The sequence below is a fragment of the Suncus etruscus genome, chromosome 9, assembly GCF_024139225.1.
Source record: "Suncus etruscus isolate mSunEtr1 chromosome 9, mSunEtr1.pri.cur, whole genome shotgun sequence".
Classification (NCBI taxonomy): Eukaryota; Metazoa; Chordata; class Mammalia; order Eulipotyphla; family Soricidae; genus Suncus; species Suncus etruscus.
In genome coordinates, this window is record NC_064856.1 from 9,404,471 (window position 1) to 9,426,251 (window position 21,781).

Sequence of the window (21,781 nt, forward strand, 5' to 3'; positions counted from 1 at the left end):
TGCAACCTGTGGCGCCAGGGTCCCGCATGGCCAAGACTCCGCCCTCAATGGCCCCGCCCCTCGAGTCGCGCCCCACCCACCACGGCCGCCCTCTCCGGAGCCCGGCCCCGCCTCCCGCTGGCCGACAGGCCACGCCCCATCCCGCGAAGCCTCCACCCTCTCTGCTGCCCGGGCTCGGATGGTGGGTGGTGGCTGCCCAGCCGCGCCCCACCTCGGCCGCCTTCTCTCCGGAACTCGGCCCAGGCCCCGCTGCCCGAAGGCCCCGCCCCATTCCGCATGACCACGCCCCCATTCACCTGGCGCCGCCCTCCACGATCCCACCCTCTCTGCTGTCCTGCCCCGCCCATACCACGCCCCTACCATGTGACCCCGCCCAAAGCCCCGCCCTTCGCAGCTCCACCCCCTGAGCTGCCCGACTCAGCCAGCGGCCACCTTCTTTCCCGAGCAGGCCACGCCCCTTCGCGCAAAGACCACGCCCATCGTGAGAGGCCCCGCCCACCGGCCCCCGCCCCTCGCGGCTCCACCCGAGGCGCCCGGCCGGCCCACCCAGTCGGGCCCCCGCTGCCTCGGCGAGTGCCCAGCTGGCACCCCGGTGGGGCCCGCCCGGGACTCCGCGTTGCGAAGATGGCGGCGCCCGGCAGGCGCCCCCCGCGCTCCGGGCTGCTGGACCTGCGCTCGGGCCCCGGGGAGCGCTGGCAGCGGGTGCTGCTGAGCCTGGCGGAGGACGCGCTGACCGTGAGCCCCGCCGACGCCGAAGCGGGGCTCCCGCGGGACCCCGAGCCCGCGCAGCTCAACGGCGCCGCCGAGCCGGGCGCGGGCCCCCCGCAGCTGCCCGACGCGCTGCTGCTCCAGCGCCGACGCGTGACCGTGCGCAAGGCCGACGCGGGCGGCCTGGGCATCAGCATCAAAGGTGGGCGCCGGGCTCTCGGGGGCCGGCGGCTCCAGAGGACATGGGCATGGGCTGCGGGTCATGGACTTGTGCTAGGGGTCAGGGAGGTGGAGGGCCCCGAGTGCAAGGGGAGAGGGGTACGGGTGTGGGGGGGGTCGGAAGGGGCGTCCCAGAGGGAGGTGGAGGGCCCCGAGTGCAAGGGGAGAGGGGTACAGGTGTGGGGAAGGGTCACCCCAAGGACAGCGGGTGTCAAAGTTCCAGGTGGGGGCGAAGAGCTCTCCTAGGGGTTGCCCCCCAAAAACAACAAGGACTGGAGAGGACCCCCCGAGAGTCAGGGATGGAGAGAGCAGATCCAGATCCGGGCCTGGGGCTTGGGCAGGGGGCACAAGTCAGTCAGTCAGTCCCTGACACTGCGCAGATGTGTGTGGGGTAGGTAAGGCCTGGCTGGGTTCAGAGAGGGCTTGCTTTGGGCAGATGTGAGAGCGTCCAGGAATGATGTACCAGGCAGAGAGCTCAGATGGTTGGTTGGGTGTGAGGTCTCTGATCTGACCATCTCTCTGCTGCCTTGAATGGAATTCAGAGACTCAGGCATCATACTGATGTGATGACTCTCCTCTCCCACCCCACCCCACCCCCCACCTTATTTTTTTCTTTTCTTTTTTTGGGACCCTACTCTCCTATTCCTGGCTGCAGAATGGAACCATGTTGGGCACGCACCCCAGCTCTTTGAACCATTTCCCCTTCGTCCCTTTCTTGAGATTGCAGCCAGGCAGTGTTTGAATCCAGAATCAGCAGCGTGAACTTGGATAAGTCACTTCCTACTACTGAACCTCAGTTTTCTCAGCTTTGGAATGAAGAGACTAATGAGAGCGGTTTCTGTGAAAATAAGGGACTAGTGCATTTCTTTTTTTTTTTTTTGGTTTTTGGGCCACACCCTGTGACGCTCAGGGGTTACTCCTGGCTATGCGCTCAGAAGTTGCTCCTGGCTTCTTGGGGGACCATATGGGACGCCGGGGGATCGAACCGCGGTCCGTCCTAGGCTAGCGCAGGCAAGGCAGGCACCTTACCTCCAGCGCCACCGCCCGGCCCCATTAGTGCATTTCTTAATCAAGGGGCCAGGTCACCTGAATAGCCCAATATGAGCTCCCAGGATAGCCCCCTAGTAGGTGGCCCCCGGTGAAAATTGAATTAATCTGGGCCCGGAGAGATAGCACAGCGGCGTTTGCCTTGCAAGCAGCTGATCCAGGACCAAAGGTGGTTGGTTCGATTCCCGGTGTCCCATATGGTCCCCCGTGCCTGTCAGGAGTTATTTCTGAGCAGACAGCCAGGAGTAACCCCTGAGCAATGCCGGGTGTGGCCCAAAAACCAAAAAAAAAAAAAAAAAAAAAAAAAAGAGAATTGAATTAATCGGGGCCCACAGCAGGAGATTAGGGGCCAATTGGTAGGATATGGTGGTCATGGAAGGAAACAAAGTCAGAAGGGAGCTGTGATTGGAGCTGGTCTAATGGACTCATCCTTACAGCACCTTGTAGATACCTGGCTAATTATTGCTGTTCTGTGGGAGGGAAAATGGATGCCAGGAAAGACACCCCAAACAGCTAACTACAGTGACTAAAATCACTGCCCATTGTGCTGTGGGGTTCACCCTCCTCTTTGTATTTCAGCCCTAGAGCCGTGCTGTTTGCCTTGGCAAAGGTTGTCAGTCTTGGATATATACTGTTCTTCCATCACTGACACCTTCAGTCCTTTTCTCTTGGATGAGGACCTAGGAATGGTGTTAGCTTAATACCACTTTGTGCTGGATTCACTTCATTCTGGCTACAGATGGTAGAAAATAGGCACTATCACCCTCTTTTTGCAGGCAAAGAAATTCAGAGTCAGGAAGGTGATTTTCCCAGAATTATATAGTGAGTGGCAGACTTGGATTAGAAGCTCTAGTTTAGGCAACTAGACAGTGCCAAGAAGAGCAAAATTGTTCTAACGGAACAATTATATATATAATAATATAATTATATATATATATATATATATATATATATATATATATATATATATATATATATATATATATATGGAGAGAGAGAGAGCGCTCAAAGTGCTAGAGCACTTGAGCATATGATCTAGCTTTGCAGAGCTTGAGGTTTGATCTTTGGCACTACCTGGTATCTTGAGCACTGTTGGGAATGTCCCCTAGCACTGCTAGAAGTGATCTTAAAGTCTAAATAAAGTGGGAAACAGGGGAAGTCAGGGAGTGAGTAATTATATATTGTATTTTTGGGTCACACCTGATGGTGCTCAGAGCTTATTCCTGGCTCTGCACTCAGGGATCACTCGTGGCAGGCTCTTGGGATACCATATAGGTGCTTATGATTGAACTCAGGTCAGCCATGTGCAAGGCAAGTACTGTACTATCGATTTGGCCCAACTAATATAATTATTTTTTTGGTTTTTGGTGCTCAGGGCTTACTCCTGGCTCTGCACTCAGGCATCACTCCTGGCAACCTCAGGGGACCCTATGGAATGCTGGATCAAATCTGGGCTAGCCACATGCAAGGCAAGTGTAGTACCTGCTGTGCTTTTGCTCCAGCCCTAGCTAATATAATTTTTTTGAGGAGTGGCCTCCATGGTGCTTGAGGTGTTAAAGCATACCAGAGATCCCTTTTAGACAAACAGATATCCCTGATCCTTGTGTTATCTCTTTGGTCCTCCGAACACCAGTTTTACCTCCACATTCTAGCAGGGGCAACAGATTAATCTAGAAATTGTATGCAAGATGTTTTTGGGTGGGAAGGAACTTCGAGTTCATACAGAGTTAATTTTACAAATGAATTAACTTGGGAGCGGAGAAGAAACTTTCTGATGCCACACAATTTACCATCTAAGGTAGAATGAAAGTAACTTTAGGAGGCATAGGGAGGAATACCAGCTCTACTGAGTTCTTGAATGGAGATTGGGCTCCTCGGTGTCCTTACCTCTAGTTCTCAGTCTAGTGCGGCCCAAGGAAACTTGGACTGATCATAGCTCAAACTAAAACATAGTTCCTAGTTTCAGATTAGAAGGGCAGATATAAATAGAAATCCCTTCCTTTCTTGGGCCTCAGGCAATATCCTGTACACTGAGCAAACTCATGCTCCTGCTTGGGGCTTCAGACTGTTTGTATGACCTTCTCTGTCTGTGACACTAGCTCCCCATTGTGAGTACACTGAGGATGGACCAGCAATGTGAGATCTGAGGGTTTGATTTATATGCATAAGCTTAAGAGTGTTGGCTCTGTGGCCAGAAGGCAGGGCACTTGCTCTGCATGCACTCAGTCTAGTTCAATTCCCAGCACCCCATATGTTCCCTGAGCCCTGTCAGGAGTGATTATTGAGTTCAGAACTAGGGGTAAGTAAGCCTAGTTCTAGCATCGCTGGGTATGGCTCAAACACCAAATAAAAAAAAAATAAAAGTATTGGGGGGGCGGAGAGGTGGCGCTAGAGGTAAGGCGTCTGCCTTGTAAGCACTAGCCTAGGACAGACCGAGGTTCGATCCTCCGGCATCCCATATGGTCCCCCTAAGCCAGGGGCGATTTCTGAGTGCATAGCCAGGAGTAACCCCTGAGCATCAAATGGGTGTGGCCCCCCAAAAAAAAAGTATTGGTTCTGGGACAGAGGATGTGTCTCATGTGATAGAGCACATGTCTTGCATATGTGAGGCCCTGGTGCCAATTTCTGACACCACAACCATTACCACACTCCACTCCCAGCATCACTGGGTTGGTGACCCTATAAAAATTAAATTAAGAAAAATAAATGGGGCCTGGAGAGATAGCACAGCGGCGTTTGCCTTGCAAGCAACCGATCGAGGACCAAAGGTGGTTGGTTCGAATCCCGGTGTCCCATATGGTCCCCCGTGCCTGCCAGGAGCTGTTTCTGAGCAGACAGCCAGGAGTAACCCCTGAGCACCGCCAGGTGTGACCCAAAAACCAAAATAAATAAATAAATAAATAAATAAATAAATAATGGAGCTGAAGAGATAACATGGAGGTAGGGCATTTGCCTCACATGCAGAAGGACGGTGGTTTAAATCCTAGCATCCCATGTGGTCCCCCAAGCCTGCCAGGAGCGATTTCTGAGCATAGAGCCAGGAGTAACCCCTGAGCACCACCGGGTGTGACCCAAAAGCCAAAAAAGAAAAAGAAAAAGAAAAAGAAATGATGATGGCTGGAGTGGTAGCACCGTGGTAGGGTGTTCGCTTTGCACATGGCTGACCCGGGATGGACCAGGGTTAGTTTCCCGACATCCCATTATTAGAGTTCGAGTTGATACCTGGTGCTGAGAGTCAAAGACCACCTCTGATAATGCAAGGTGCAAAAGGGAGTTTATTTGGTTAACCAAGGTCCGAGCCTCAGCCCACTAGGGGAGTCTTGGCAAGGACCCCGAGTCCAATCCTGAAGCAGTTTATATAGTAATTACAAGCATTAACAGAACATTAACAGTATAATCATTTCATTGTATAGATGTCTTAATTAATCACTGATTTTTCTGGCCCAACCTTGTTGTCTAGGGATACTTTGATTCAAACCTTGGTCATCAAGGGATATTTCTGGTTGTTGGGGGATACTCTGATTCAGACCCTGGCTATCTGAAGGGTTACTCTGATTCAAACTTTAGTTGTCAAGGGATCCTTTTCCAAGTTCACTCAACCCTTCGTTCCTTATTCCTGGAGGGCACCAACTTTGATTTTATTTCTGAGTTAACTCTTTCTCTGCCTTTAGCTAGGAGTGGAAAAGTACACTTTACAGGGTTTGGGCTTGTCTTAGTCTAGAGTTCCTTATCATGGACTTAGGGAAGAATTTTGGTCCTTACAGCATATGGTCCCCTGAGCTTGCCAGGAGCGATTTCTGAGCACAGAGCCAGGCATAACCCCTGAATGCTACTGGGTGTGGCCAAAAATCCAAAAAAGAAAAAAATAAAGAGAAAGAAAGAAAAAAAATGATGAGGCTAGGATTGGTCCCCCATGTCTGCCAGGAATGATTACTGAGCACAGAGCCAGGAGTAACCCCTGGGTGCTGCCGTGTGTGGCCCAAAATCCAACAAAAATAAAAACAAAAAACAAAACAAAACAAAAAACCCCCAAACCACCAAAATCAACTCTAATTTCTTTTTTTTTTGTTTGTTTGTTTGTTTTTAGTTTTTTGTTTTTTGTTTTTGGATCACACCCGGCAGTGCTCAGGGTTACTCCTGGCTGTCTGCTCAGAAATAGCTCCTGGCAGGCACGGGGACCATATGGGACGGCAGAATTCTAACCAACCACCTTTGGTCCTGGATCAGCTGCTTGCAAGGCAAATGCTGCTGTGCTATCTCTCCGGGCCCCAACTCTGATTTCTAAAGAAATTTTAGGGTACCTTAGCATTAGTAGATGTCTACAGTCCAAATTAGGAGCTATAACTTCTCAGTTAGTGAGATAATTGCTTAAAATTTAAAGTATTTAGGCTAAAGATATTAAAACACCTTTTAAATTACTCAGATATTGGTAAACACCTAAAACATTCAACCCAAAATTCAATAACCAGATTATTACATTGTGAATTTAGAAAACAACTTAATATCATTAGTGTTCTAAGCTTTGAGACTCCTCTGAGATTTTTTTTTTGTTTTTGTTTTTGCTCTTCTAACCCTCTTTCTAACAACACTGAGAAAGACCTTAAAAAAACTTTTGAAGATTTTTTTTTTGTTCTATTTTGTTTTCTTTTGGGGTTACACTATCTTTACTCAGGGTTTAGTCCTGGCTCTGAGCTCAGGGGACTCTATTTCTATGTGTGCCAGTGATCAAAACTAGGTTGGCCGCATGCAAGGCGTTTTCATTTGTACTATTTCATGCCTTATCATGCCTTATCATTCGTACTATTTCTGGCTCTGTGGTTGGATTTGGATGGTACTTGTGGCACTGTAGTTTACTCCTGGCTTCTTGCTCAGGGGCCATTCCCAGGGGGTGCTTTGGGATTCTGTGTCTCCAGAGATCAAATTCAGGACTTCAGGTTGCAAAGATATGCACTAGTCCTTTGATCTATCCTGGCCCCTAAAATTAATATGGGGTTATTGGGGAGATGACTTACTAGGAAATTGAATGTCTTGTATTCCTGACACTGCAAAATAAGTAACTAAATCAATAAATAAAACATTTTTTTTTGGGTGGCACACCCGGTGATGCTCAGGGGTTATTTCTGACTATGCACTCAAAAATCGCTCATGGCTTAGGGGACCATATGGGACGCCGGGGATCAAACCGAGGTCTGTCCTGGGTCAGCCATGTGCAAGGCAAACGCCCTACTGCTTTACTCTTGCTCTGGCCCCAATAAGTACCGTATTTTCCAGCGTATAAGATGACCCCCAATTTTGCAGTTAACACATAGGTTTAGGCCTCTATTCGCTGTATCAGACAGAACGTTCCTGTGCTATAACTGTATGTACAACAGTGAGCCAATCACAACAAGCAAAGGTTCAAAGGTTATACTGTCATAGACTTCTTCTCTGACTCTGGCCAATCTGAGCAGGCTTTTGACAGTGTGGATTTGGGTCCAGAACATTGTCTGATTTGCATGCATCAAAAGCCTGCTTGGGTTGGCTGAGTTAGAGAGGTGGTCCGAGCAGCCTGGCAGTGATTGGTGCAGGATCGAGTTGGAAAATTCGTTTTGTGGCAATATTCAGACAATTTTCGTTTAGCGGCATATTGAAACATTTTTCAGGATATACTCGGCGTATAAGACGACCCTGATTTTTGGTTGATATTTTTTGTTTCAAAAGTTGTCTTATACGCCAGAAAATATGGTAAAATAATTTTACCTTGACCTGAATCCCAATCACTGGAGTGCCTGCCTCAGTTTCTTCCTTCCTCTGTATCATGCAGGAGGTCGGGAGAACAAGATGCCTATTCTCATCTCCAAGATCTTCAAAGGCCTGGCAGCTGACCAGACGGAGGCCCTCTTTGTGGGTGATGCCATCCTGTCTGTAAATGGGGAAGACCTCTCTTCCGCCACCCATGATGAAGCAGTACAGGTCTTAAAGAAGACGGGAAAAGAAGTGGTGCTGGAGGGTAAGTACTGGGTACTCCCCAGATGGTCACTGTTCCCTGATCCCTGCTGTGTCCCCAACAGTGGGGAATGGGAGGTAGATAGGGTTAAAAATCATAGCTCTATGGATCAGAGAGAAAGAGAGTGGGTAGGGCAACAACCTTGCATGTTGCATTCAGTTTTGATCCCCAGCACAACATATGATCTCTCAGTTTCCAGGAGTGATCCCTGTGTGCAAGGCTAGCTAGGAGAAAGCCCTGAGCACCACTGGTTGTGATTCAAAAGCAAAGCAAAGTAAAACAAAACAAAACAAAAAACCAAAAGAAAATAATATCTCTAGGGGCCAGAGAGATAACATGGAGGTAAGGCATTTGCCATGCATGTAGAAGGACGGTGGTTCAAATCCCAGCATCCCATTTGGTCCCCCAAGCCTGCCAGGAGCGATTTTTGAGTGTAGACCCAGGAGTAACCCCTGAGCACTGCAGGGTGTGACCCAAAAATAAAAAACCTAAAGAAAAAAAAAGAAAAGAATAGCTCGGGCCCGGAGAAATAGCACAGCGGCGTTTGCCTTGCAATCCAGGACCTAAGGTGGTTGGTTTGAATCCCGGTGTCCCATATGGTCCCCCGTGCCTGCAAGGAGCAACCCCTGAGCACCGCTGGGTGTGGCCCAAAAACCAAAAAAAAAAAAAAAAAAAAAAAAAAAAGCTCTAAAAAAAAGAAAATAATAGCTCTAGAGAAGGGCACATTCCCAGTCCCCCCAGATTTCCTAGATGGCGCCCCTGTTTATTAAAAAAAATGGGGGGGATTTGGACAACTACTTTGAGATTGTGGGGTGATTCTCTGGTAAAATCAAACAGACATGAATAAATCACTTTATTTCCTAGAGCTTTCTTGTTTTTTATAAAACAGGAAGGTGACTTTCTCCTGCTGGGTAGTTGGGTAAAAGGTTAGGAAAAGATAGTACAGTGGGAGAGCACTTGCTTTACAGGTAGCTGACCTGGGTTTGACCACTGGAATCCCATTTGGTTTTTCAAGCACCACGAGGAGTTATCCCTGAGTGCAGAGCCAGGAGTAAGCCCTGATCACCTCCTGAAGTAGCCCCATAACAAAACATGGTGCCGGAGGGATAGCAAAGCAGGTAGGGCATTTGTTTACATGTGTCCAACCTGAGTTCAATCCCTAGCATCCCATAAGTTTCCCCCAAGCCTACCAGGAGTCATTTCTGAGTGCAGGGCCAAGAGTAAACCCTAAGCACTGCTGGGTGTGACTCCAAAACAACCAACCAACCAAAATTTCTCAAAAAATAATAAAACACATACATAAAAAGTACATGCATGCTTGGCCACCCACTGAATGACTGCTTTGGGTGGGGGGGTATTCAAGGGGCAGCAATGGGACAATAGTAATAAGATTTATTCCTGTAGGGTCGGAGAGATAGTACAGTTGGTAAGGGGCTTGTCTTGTGTTCAGCTGACCTGGGTTCAATCCCCAGCATTCCATATGGCCACCTTAGCCTCCCAGGAGTGATTACTGAGTGCGAGCAACCCCTGAGTACTGCTGGATGTGATGCAAAAACCAAAACAAACAAACAAACAAAAAAGATTCATTTCTGGACCAAAGAGATAATATAGGTAATAAGGCATGCAGCTGACTATAGTTCAATCCTTGGTATTGCATATGATTTATTAAGCACCACCTGGAGTCACTCCTGGACACAGAGCCATGAATAGCCCTTGAACACTACTAGGTATGCCTCCTACTCTCAACACCCTACCCCCCAAAAAAGAGATGTGTTTCCTTTTTTTTTTTGTTTTTGTTTTTGGGTCACACAGTGCTCAGGGGTTATTCCTGGCTCTATGCTAAAAAATCACTGCTGGTAGGCTTGGGGGACCATATGGGATGCTGGGATTCGAATCACTGTCCTTCTGCATGCAAGGCAAATGCCCTATCACCATGCTATCTTTCCTGCCCTAAGAGATTTGTTTCTAAGGCATTTAGAGAGCCCTTAGGTTAGATCCATCTAGTGCTCAGTGACCTGAAGACCCTGAGCTCTTCCTCCTTTGAGCGAGGAGAGATGTTACTTTGGTAGATGGTCAAGTTCCTCAGCAAGGGTCAGAGGGTAGTTTTACAGGGGGAGTCTTTGTGGATTCCTCTACCCTCTTCACTATGGTTTTGGCTGAGACTTCAGCCTCCTCTGGGCTCCAGTTTTCCCCAGGTAGTTGGACGATGCCTCTTGCTTGGTGGTTCCATCTCTGTCTCTTGCCATCTCTCTCAGAGATTTTTTGCTTTGATCAACCTTTTTTGCAAACTCTGTTCTCTCAGTTTCAGAAGCTATGAGGGCCTGAGGAATGTTTTTGGCTCAGGGCCCAGAGCAGGCACAGGGAGGTGGCGGGGGTTGGTAGAGAATGCCATGACCAGTAAAACTGCTGAGCTGAGCCTGGGGTCCAGCTCTTGAGAGGTAGCCTTTGTTTCCCCAACAGGGTCCTCCAGAGGCCACAGAAGGGTACAGACTCTGGGTCTTGGGATCATCATTGGCTTTCTTTGTTTTTGTTTTTGGGTCACACTTGGCGTCGTTCAGGGGTTCCTCCTGGCTCTATGTTCAGAAATCACTCCTGGCAGGCTCGGGGGGCCATATGGGAAACCATCGACCCTCTGCATGCAAAGCAAATGCCTTACCTCCATGCTATCTCTCCGGCCCATCTTTGGCTTTCTTTCTTTCTTTTTTTTTTTTGGTTTTTCAGGCCACACCCGTTTGATGCTCAGGGGTTACTCCTGGCTAAGCGCTCAGAAATTGCCCCTGGCTTGGGGGACCATATGAGACGCCAGGGGATCGAACTGTGGTCGTGATCTTTCCTTGGCTAGCGCTTGCAAGGCAGACACCTTACCTCTAGTGCCACCTCGCAGGCCCCTGACTTTCTTTTTCTTTTTTTTCTTTTTTTTTTTGGGCAACACCCGGCATTGCTCAGGGGTTACTCCTGGCTGTCTGCTCAGAAATAGCTCCTGGTAGGCACAGGGGACCATTTGGGACACTGGGATTTGAACCAAGCACCTTTGGTCCTGGATTGGCTGCTTGCAAGGCAAACGCCGCTGTACTATCTCTCCGGGCCCATCTTTGGCTTTCTTTTATTTATTTATTTATTTATTTATTTATTTATTTATTTATTTATTTATTTATTTATTTATTTATTTTTGTTTTTTGGGTCACACCTGGCAGCGCTCAGGGGTTACTCCTGGCTTCATGCTCAGAAATCGCTCCTGGCAGGCTCAGGGGACCATATGGGACGCTGGGATTCGAACCGATGACCTTCTGCATGAAAGGCAAATACCTTACCCTCCATGTTATCTCTCTGGCCCCCCATCTTTGGCTTTCTTATGCCTCTCTGATTTCACTTCTCTCAGCTTTGGTTTATTTTTAGGTGTGTGTGTGTGTGTGTGTGTGTGTGTGTGTGTGTGTGTGTGTGTGAGAGAGAGAGAGAGAGAGAGAGAGAGAGAGAGAGATACAGAGACAGAGACAGACAGACATATGGAGAGACAGACAGACAGAGGCAGAGACAGAGAAAGAGGGAAAGGAGAGAGAGAGGGAAGAGAGAGAGCAAGCGAGAGAGAGAGACAGACAGAGACTATGTGCTTCTGGGAATTAACTGTGACCTTCTATGAGCAAAGTATGTGCTCTAGCTCTTTGAAATAACTCCCCCAGCCCCTGTTTATTTATTTATTTTTTGTCTGGTGAAGGGGCGGCACAGCTGTACTCAGGGTTTACTGAGCTTAAGGATCATTCCTGGTAGTTCTTGGGGGATTAAATCTGAATTGACTGTATGTTAGTCTTAACCCTTGTCTATCTCTCTGATTCCCGTTGGTGTATCTTTTTAAATGCCATAACACATTTAAAAAATATATGCTTAGAAGGTATTGCAGTGTTGGTTCATAAAAGCTTAACTGTAGGGGGCCGGAGAGATAGTACAACGGTAGAGCATCTGCCTGCATGCAGCCGATCCAGGACAAACAGTGGTTCGAATCCTGGCAATCCATATAGTCCCCTGTGCCTGCCAGGAGCAATTTCTTTTCTTTCTTTCTTTCTTTCTTTCTTTCTTTCTTTCTTTCTTTCTTTCTTTCTTTCTTTCTTTCTTTCTTTCTTTCTTTCTTTCTTTCTTTCTTTCCTTTCCTTTCCTTTCCTTTCCTTTCCTTTCCTTTCCTTTCCTTTCCTTTCCTTTCCTTTCCTTTCCTTTCCTTTCCTTTCCTTTCCTTTCCTTTCCTTTCCTTTCCTTTCCTTTCCTTTCCTTTCCTTTCCTTTCCTTTCCTTTCCTTTCCTTTCCTTTCCTTTCCTTTCCTTTCCTTTCCTTTCCTTTCCTTTCCTTTCCTTTCCTTTCCTTTCCTTTCCTTTCCTTTCCTTTCCTTTCCTTTCCTTTCCTTTCCTTCCTTCCTTCCTTCCTTCCTTCCTTCCTCCCTCCCTCCCTCCCTCTTTCTCTCTCTCTCTCTCTCTCTCTCTCTCTTTCTCTATTTCTCTCTTTCTCTCTTTCTCTCTCTCTCTCTCTTTCTTTCTTTCTTTCTTTCTTTCTTTCTTTCTTTCTTTCTTTCTTTCTTTCTTTCTTTCTTTCTTTCTTTCTTTCTTTCTTTCTTTCTTTCTTTCTTTCTTTCCTTCTTTCCTTCTTTCTTTCTTTCTTTCTTTCTTTTGTTTTTTGGGTTACACCCAGCTGTGCTCAGAAATCGCTCCTGGCATCCTTGGGGGACCATATGGGATGCTGGGATTCGAACTACCATCCTTCTCCATGCAAGGCAAAAAGCTCTACCTCCATGCTATCTCTCCAGCCCCTAGAAGTGTATTTTTAAATTTTGCTTTCTCATACCTGGTGGTACTTAGGGTTGGCTACTTTCAGCTTTGTGTTCAGGTATACTTTTGAAGGTGTTCTGGGGATCCTGGCAGTACTCAGGAAACCACATGTGGTGCTTGGGATTTGAACTGGAATTGGCCTAATGCAAGGCAAGTTCATTACCTCTTACACTCTCTCTCTGGACCTTTTGTGTATGTGTGTGTGTATGTGTGTGCATGGTTGGTATCTGGAATCCAATCAAAGATCTCACCTATGAAAAGCATATACTTGGTCTGCTGAACCATAACCCCAGCTCATAAAACTTCTCTTTAGCAAATTTGGAGAATGCTACCAAGTGTGCTAACACATACAAATGTGAGGGTGCAGGAAAAGTGTTACCAACATTTATCATGTTCTATTATGGGAAAAAGATAGGCCAGGTTCCAGCTGAGGCAATTTCCAGGAGAAGATTTTCCCCATGAAAAATCTCAGTAAATGCAAGAGTGGGAGCCTCTCAGTTCTGGGGTGAGAAATCTGTTACCCCTCCTCCCTCCTCAGTACAGGGTGGACATAACCAGTCAACACCAGCAACTTTCTGAGCCCAGGCTAGACACCCTAATCCTTTTAAATATAGCACTGCCACAAGAAGAAGAGAATCATCAAGACTCTGTCCAAGGAGGAAGAGACCAAGAAATGAGGCTCCAGTAGCAGAGTGGGTAAGGCATTTGCCTTATGCATGACTGACCCAGGTTTGGTGCCTGGCATCCTATATAGTCCTCCAGCCCACCAGGAGGGATTTCTCATTGCAGAGCCCTGAGTACCACCAGATGTGATCCAAAAACAAACAACAAAAAAGTGTGGAGGAGTGGCAGGAGACATAATATAGAAGGTAGGGAGTTTGCATTCCATGTGGCTGACCTTGGTTTAATCCCCAGCACCCCATATGGTCCCTTGAGTACTACCAGGACTGATTCTTCTTGTTTTGTTTTGGGCCACACCCAGTGACGCTCCTGGCTATGTGCTCAGAAGTCGCTCCTGGCTTGGGGGATCAAACCATGATTAGTCCTAGGCTAGCACTGGCAAGGCAGACTCCTTGTCTCTAGCGCCACTGCGCCGGCCCCAGGACTGATTCTTGAACACAGAGCCCTGAGCATTGCTAGGTGTGATTCCTTCAAAAAAAAAAAAATAAATAAATAAAAAGAAGCTCTTTCTCTTGTCTGTATAAGATTCAGGCAGAGTCACTGATCATTGAATTAAAAGAGTTTGTTTTCAATAAATACTGTCACTCACAGGAGCCACTAGGGAACAAACAATTACTATCTATTGATCATCTCTGATTCAGTTTAACACCAATTAACATAGAAGCTGAGGTCCAGAGAAGGCGAAGGTCTTTCGAAGACCACACAGGACTGCAGACACTAAGGAGACTCTGTTTATGTTTCATCTCCTCCACCAGATTGGTGGTGCTTTGGCCCAATGTGGTGTCAGGTCTTTACAAGTGTTTCTTGCCTTTGCGAGTAAGGAACAGAGAGAATGAGTCATATGGGAAACACAGATATTCGCTCCTAAAGCAAGAGACACTTCAAAAATCTTCCATCCTAAAAGGCTACTTTTTCAGAAGGATCCATGTCAAGAGCCAGAGAGATATTCTTAACCTAAAACAATGGCTGCAAGGAACCTCACTGGAGAACTTAAATCAGTCCATAGGTGTCAGAGCAATAGTATAGCAGGTAGAACACTTGCCTTGAATATGGCCAACCCAGGTTTGATCCCTCAAATGTTCCCCTGAATCTCACTAAGAGTGATTTCTGAATCACAGGACCAGCAGTAATCCATCAACATCATTAGGTGGATCCCAAAACAAACAAACAAAAAATAAAAATAAACATAAATGAGTCCAGAGTATAAATCTAACCAGCCATAGAACTAACAAAGAGTAGAAACTAATTTTATTCTAAATCAACTAGGATTTTTTTTTTTTTGGTTTTTGGGCCACACCCGTTGACGCTCAGGGGTTACTCCTGGCTATGCGCTCAGAAGTTGCTCCTGGCTTGAGGGACCATATGGGACACTGGGGGATCGAACCGCGGTCCGTCCAAGGCTAGTGCAGGCAAGGCAGGCACCTTACCTCTTGCGCCACCGCCTGGCCCCCCACAACTAGGATATTTTGATGAACTTCAACAGCTTTAAAGTGTATTACAGGCTAGAAATATAAAATACTAAGGCAGCTGGGGGGAAATCTCCTATTCTTATATCTTAAAGGTGATATTAATATTTTAACTTTGAGGTTAAAATTGATTCACAGTTCAATCTCTAGATTGAAAGAACTAGAGGTACTTCTAGTACCTTCTTAGTACCACTTCTGAGTACCATTGTGACCCAGAAGCCCCTCAAAATGAAAACAAAAGGAAAGATTGAAGGAAGGAAGAAACGAAGGGAAGAAAGATTTTTAGGTATGTTCTTTTTAGGTATGTTTTTTAATCACCTGTTTTGTTTGCTTGTTTTTTATTTTGTCCACACTGAGTGATGATCAGGTCTTACTCCAGAGTCTTCATTTAGGAATTACTCTGGCAGGCTCAGGGATTGAGCTTGTATGGGCGGCCAGGGATTGAACCTGGGTCAGTCTTATGAGAAGGTGAAGATCCTGTCCATTACACTCTCTTTCTTGTTCCTGGTTTTAGCATCTTTAACAAAGCACTTTAGGGATAACTTATTTTTTCTTGAATAGAAAACTTGGTAGTTTATATTTTCCAAGATTTTCTCATATATCTAAATTGTCAAATTTGTTAGCATAATTTTTTTTTGTTTGTTTTTGGGTCACACCTGGCAGCGCTCAGGGGTTCCTCCTGGCTCTATGCTCGGAAATCGCTCCTGGCAGGCACAGGGGACCATATGAGATGCCGGGATTCGAACTACTGACCTTCTGCATGAAAGGCAAATGCCTTACCTCCATGCTATCTCTCCAGTCCCTAGCATAAATTTTTAATAATATTCTCATATTATTCATCCCTGCTTTTTTTTTTGAGGGGTGTCACACCTGGCAGTGGCAGCATTCAGGTGTTATTCCTGGTTCTATGCTCAGAAATCATCCCTGGTAGGTGTGTGTGTGGGGGAACGGGAGCATATGGGATGCTGGGATTCGAACTACTGTCAGTACTGGATCCGCAGCTTACAAGTCAAACACTCTACCATTGTGCTATCTCTCCAACCCCATACTTGTGTGTGTGTGTGTGTGTGTGTGTGTGTGTGTGTGTGTGTCACTCCTGGCAGTGCTCAAGAGCCACTCCTGGCTCTGTGCTCAGAAGTTTCTCCTGCAGGCTCAGGGGACCATATGGGATGCTGGGATTCGAACCATCAGATTTGAACCATCGTCAGTCTTGGATTGGCTGCATGCAAGGAAAAATGCCCTCCTGCTGTGTCATCTCTCCAGCCCCATCTCCCTGTGTTTTCTTTTTGGTACTGTCGACTGAACCCAGCTCTGCTCCTTGTGCTAGTCTCCTGCCTCACTGCTCCCTCTTACTTGCAGACTTTGCCTGCAAACTTCTTCTCTACTCAATGGTTTTGAGAGACTCTCAGTCTTATAGGGGTGACAGCTGTGCCAGTCTCCTGTGTCAGCCATGTGTCCTAGGTGCCGAGGTTTTGGTATCAGTAGCAGTCTGGAAAGATTCCTTGGAGGCAAGGTGCTGGTTGTGTGTAAGCAGGTGCATGTTGGGTGGAGAGGAGCCTTCCAGTCTGTTCTTCTACAATTTTTTTTTTTGGCCACACCTGGTGGTGCTCAGGGGTTACTTTTGGCTCTGAGCTTAGGAATCACTCCTGGCAGGCTTTGGGGACCATATGGGATGTTGGGGATTTAACCTGGCTGCATGGAAGACAAGTGTCCTACCCGCTGTTCTATCACTCCGTCCTGTTCTTCCACTTTTGTGTGTGTGTGTGTGTGTGTGTGTGTGTGTTTTGGGTCACACCCGGCAGTGCTCAGGGGTTATTCCTGGCTCCAGGCTCAGAAATTGCTCCTGGCAGGCACGGGGGACCATATGGGACGTCAGGATTTGAACTGATGACCTTCTGCATGAAAGACAAACGCCTTACCTCCATGCTATCTCTCCGGCCCCCTGTTCTTCCACTTTTATCTGAGCCCAGGGTGTGAATAGAATGAAGAGGTTGTCAAATAGCAGATTCTGCCAGGCCTTGAGGGCCAGTCTAAAGGAATTTGGACTTTGAAGGGCATGCATAGTCATTAAAGGGACATGTGGTCAGGGAAGGGCTGGAGGAGTTGCAGCCTGGTTAGGAGGGAAACTGGTGGCATAGTAAGTAAATAAAGAAATAGTGGTTTGACCCCCAGAGGTCTTGGAGAGGAAAGGTCTAGAGGTTGGCATCTTTTTATTTTTATTTATTTATTTATTTATTTTATTTTATTTTATTTTATTATTATTATTATTATTATTATTATTTTTGGTTTTTGGGCCACACCCGGTAACTCTCAGGGGTTACTCCTGGCTATGTGCTCAGAAGTTGCTCCTGGCTTGGGGGACCATATGGGACACCGGGGGATCGAACCGCAGTCCGTCCAAGGCTAGCGCAGGCAAGGCAGGCACCTTACCTTTAGCGCCACCGCCCGGCCCCTTATTTATTTATTTTTTATTTTTTAATTAATTAATTTATTTTTTGGTTTTTTGGGCCACACCCATTTGATGCTTAGGGGTTACTCCTGGCTAAGCACTCAGAAATTGCCCCTGGATTGGGGGGACCATATGGGACGCCGGGGGATCGAACCGCGGTCCTTCCTTGGCTAGCGCTTGCAAGGCAGACACCTTACCTTTAGCGCCACCTTGCCGGCCCCGGCATCTTTTGATTTGGTGTCCCCAGCTTAAAACAATTTTTTTTCTTCTATGTTCCCCCATTCAAATTGTGCTGCTACATCAGATAGACACAAAATGCAAGGGCTTTTTTCCATGCATCTGTAGTGAAAATTAAAAAAAAAATTAAATTAAGGGCCGGAGAGATAGCGTGGAGGTAAGACATTTACCTTGCACGCAGAAGAACGGAAGTTCAAATCCGGCATCCCATATGGTCCCCTAAGCCTGCCAGGAGCGATTTCTGAGCGTAGAGCCAGGAGTAACCTCTGAGCGCTGATAGATGTGACCCAAAAACAAACAAACAAAAAACCTGCTCTTGTGGGAGGAAGAGAAAATTATATACATGTGTTCATGCACACGACTTTAAAATAATTAAAATGCAAAAGTGTATATTATAAAAAAAAGAGGGGCCGGCACAGTGGCGCTAGAGGTAAGGTGTCTGCCTTGCCAGCGCTAGCCTAGGATGAACCGAGGTTCGATCCCCCAGCGTCCCATATGGTCCCCCAAGCCAGGAGCGACTTCTGAGTGCATAGCCAGGAGTAACCCCTGAGCGTCACCGGGTGTGGCCCAAAAACTAAAAACCAAAAAAAAAAACCAAAAAAAAAAAGAAAAAAATTTAAATTAAATCACCATGAGATAGAGTTAAAAAGTTATTATGAGGGGCTGGAATGATAGCACAGTTGTAGGGCATTTGCCTTGCACGCAGCAGACCTAGGACAGATCTGCGTTCAATCTCCGCATCCTATATGGTTCCCTGAGCCTGCCAGGAGTGATTTCTGAGTGCAGAACCAGGAGTAATCCCTGAACGCTGCCAAGTGTGGCCCCCCCCAAAAAAAAGTTATTGAGAATTTAATTTCAGTTATACAATATTCCAACACACATCCCTTCATCAGTGTACATTTCCTGCCACCGATTTCCCCAATTTCTTTTCTGTTTTCCCAGCTTTTTGGCTAGCTTATACTTTATTTTGAGCTCATCTCCTGGGACTCATGGAAGATAGTAACCCTGCCCAAGGCAGTCAAGGAGTAAGGTGGAGGCATGGAATGAAGAAGATTTAGTTTAGACTGTGATGGTGATCTGAGAAGCCTGGAATACCTGCATGCTGAGTGAGAATAGAGATGGTTGTTGAGATTTGGGAGGTGCATATTGAGAGGGTTGGAGCATTGCATCTGCTCTAGATAAAGCCAGAACTCACAAGGGCCCCTTCCAGTCCGTGTGCTCCCCTCAGACTAATCATTGGCTAGAACATCCCTGTGCCCATTCCATTCCTGAGGCACCCTCCCGGAAGCTGTGGAAAAGTGGCCTGTCCTCAGGACAAGAACTGGCAGTGCAACTGGACATTTTCTTTTCTTTTTTTCTATTAAACCTAGGGACTGGGGGCCTGGAGTGAGGGTATAGTAAATAGGATGCATGTCTTGCACGTGGCTAACCCTGGCATTCCATATTGTCCCCTGTACCTCCTAGAAGTGATTTTTTTTTGGTTATACCTGGTGGTGCTCAGGAGTTAGTCCTGGCTCTGTGCTCAGAAATTGCTACTGGCAGGTTGGAGTCTATATGGGATGCTGGGAATCAAACCTGGGACTGTCCTGGGTTGCTGCATACAAGACAAATGCCCAGCCACTGTACTAACACTCCAGCCCCCAGAATTAATTATTGAATACAGAGACAGGAGTCTCTGAAAACTGGTAGGTGTGACTCAAAAACCACAACAATAGGGGCCGGGCGGTGGCGCTGGAGGTAAGGTGCCTGCCTTGCCTGCGCTAGCCTAGGACGGACCGCAGTTCGATCCCCCGGCGTCCCATATGGTCTCCCAAGAAGCCAGGAGCAACTTCTGAGCGCATAGCCAGGAGTAACCCCTGAGCGTCACAGGGTGTGGCCCAAAAACCAAAAAAAAAAAAAAAAAAAACCACAACAATAGGGGCCGGGCGGTGGCGCTAAAGGTAAGGTGCCTGCCTTGCCTGCACTAGCCTTGGACGGACCGCGGTTCGATCCCCCGGTGTCCCATATGGTCCCCCAAGCCAGGAGCAACTTCTGAGCGCATAGCCAGGAGTAACCCCTGAGGTTACTGGGTGTGGCCCAAAAACCAAAAAAAAAAAAAAAAAAACCATAACAATAACAACAAATCCCTGGGCCTGGGCTGTAGTACAGGGGTAGGGTGCTTGCTTTGCACACGGCCAACTCAGGTTCAATCCACAGCACTCCATCTGGTCCCCAGGGCCCTGCCGTAGATCACGGAGCCAGAAGTAATTCCTGAGCACTGCCAAGTTTGGCTCAAAAACCAATAAAATAAAATATATCCAGGGCCTACCACATATGAGGTGAGAGCTCTGCTGCTGAGCTGTCTTCCTGGCCCATACCTGGGGATCTTTCCTGAATCCAGGGCTCAATGGTTGCAGAGCCTCCTGAGAACTTCCATAGACAAACTCCTAGTGCTGGCCAGATTCCTCCTTCCCTGGCCCAGTCACCCCACTTTGCTGCCTGAATCTTTTTCTCTGTTAGATCAGGACTTGGCACAAATGTGTTTCATCTTCTCTACCACAGGGATGTGCTTGCGCCAGGAGTCTGGGCCCAAGCTGGCGCCAACAGGTCTCTGCTGCTTAGAGAGGCCCATTGTGTGTATGTGGACTGGAAGCCAGGGCCAGATTGGGCCCTTGAGGATGTGGCCTGGGGGAAAGTGGGAAAGGACAATCACATGCCTTCTCCCTCCTACCACCCCAACATGGTTTTCAAGACAGGGACAATAGTGAGCTTGTGACGCATTAAAAAATAATACTGAAGAGCAGTAAAATTGTCCAGTAAGGAACTTAGTGGTAGAGCTCATGTTTTACATGTAAGAAGTCCTGTTTTTTATCCCTGTCTTCAAAACAGAAACAGCAAGAGCAATAAGAAAAGAACAGTGGGGGTGAGGGGCCGGAGAGATAGCAAGGCAGTAGGGTGTTTGCTTTGCATGAAGCTGACTCAGGACGGACCTGGGTTCAATTCCCGGTATCCCATATGGTTCCCTGAGCCTGCCAGAAGTGATTTCTGAGTGCAGAGCCAGGAGTAACTCCTGAGCATTGCCTGGTGTGGCCCAAAAAACAAAACGAAAAGAAAAGAAAAGAAAAGAAAAGAAAAGAACAGCGGGACCAGAGTGATAGCACAGCGGTAGGGCAACTAACCCTAATTAGATTCCCAGCCATCACATGTGGTGCCCTGAACACTGCAATCACTGTAGTAGTGATTCTTTTTTTTTTTTTTTTTTTGGTTTTTGGGCCACACCTGGTGACGCTCAGGGGTTACTCCTGGCTATGCGCTCAGAAGTCGCTCCTGGCTTGGGGGGACCATATGGGATGCCGGGGGATCGAACCGCGGTCCTAGCGCAGGGAAGGCAGGCACCTTACCTTTAGCGCCACCGCCCGGCCCCTGTAGTAGTGATTCTTGAGTATAGGTCAAGGAGTGGCTTCTGAGCACCACCAGATGTGACCCTAACTGCACCTCCCCACAAAAAATTACTCCGTATTGAAGAACTCACAAATAACAGTTTGGGGGAATCTTATTAATGCTTAGACTGCAAGGGAATAAAGTCAAGAATAAATTCATGGCGGTGGCGCTGGAGGTAAGGTGCCTGCCTTACCTGCGCTAGCCTAGGAGACGGACCGCGGTTCGATCCCCCGGCGTCCCATATGGTCCCCCAAGCCAGGAGCGACTTCTGAGCGCATAGCCAGGAGTAACCCCTGAGCGTTACCGGGTGTGGCCCAAAAACCAAAAAAAAAAAAAAAAAAAAAAAAAAGAATAAATTCATGGGGCAATAGCACAGAGGTAGGGCATTTGCTTTGCACATAGCCAACCCGGGACAGACCCAGGTTTGATTCTTGCCATCCTGTATGGTCCTCTGAACCTGCAAGGAGTGATTTCAAGCACAGAGTTAGGAGTAACCCCTGAGTGCCACTGGGTGTGGCCCCAAAAGCTAAATAAATAAATAAATGTAAAGAAAAGAATAAAGTTCAGTAAAATCGGGGTTGGAATGATAACACAGTGGTAGGGTGTTTGCCTCGCACGTGGCTGATCCAGGACAGACCCAGGTTCAGTCCCCCAAACCAAGAGCCAAAAACCAAAAAAAAATACCGTAGGCATAGAATAGCATGTTCATAAATATGCATGATAAAAGGATAAAGTAATAAGAATCACTTAATGCCTTTTT

General features: G+C 47.3%; 1 protein-coding gene across 1 annotated transcript in view; it reads left to right on the plus strand.

Annotated features, from left to right (window-relative positions):
* Positions 1 to 594: 594 nt before the first annotated feature.
* The window catches only part of SNTA1 (syntrophin alpha 1), a 48,508-nt gene continuing 27,321 nt past the window's right edge, over positions 595 to 21,781 (plus strand). The window contains exons 1-2 of the mRNA XM_049779249.1: positions 595 to 910; positions 7,778 to 7,963. Of these exons, the coding sequence (XP_049635206.1) occupies positions 625 to 910; positions 7,778 to 7,963 (472 nt within the window). The 5' untranslated portion in view covers positions 595 to 624. The remainder of the gene's footprint in view (positions 911 to 7,777; positions 7,964 to 21,781) is intronic.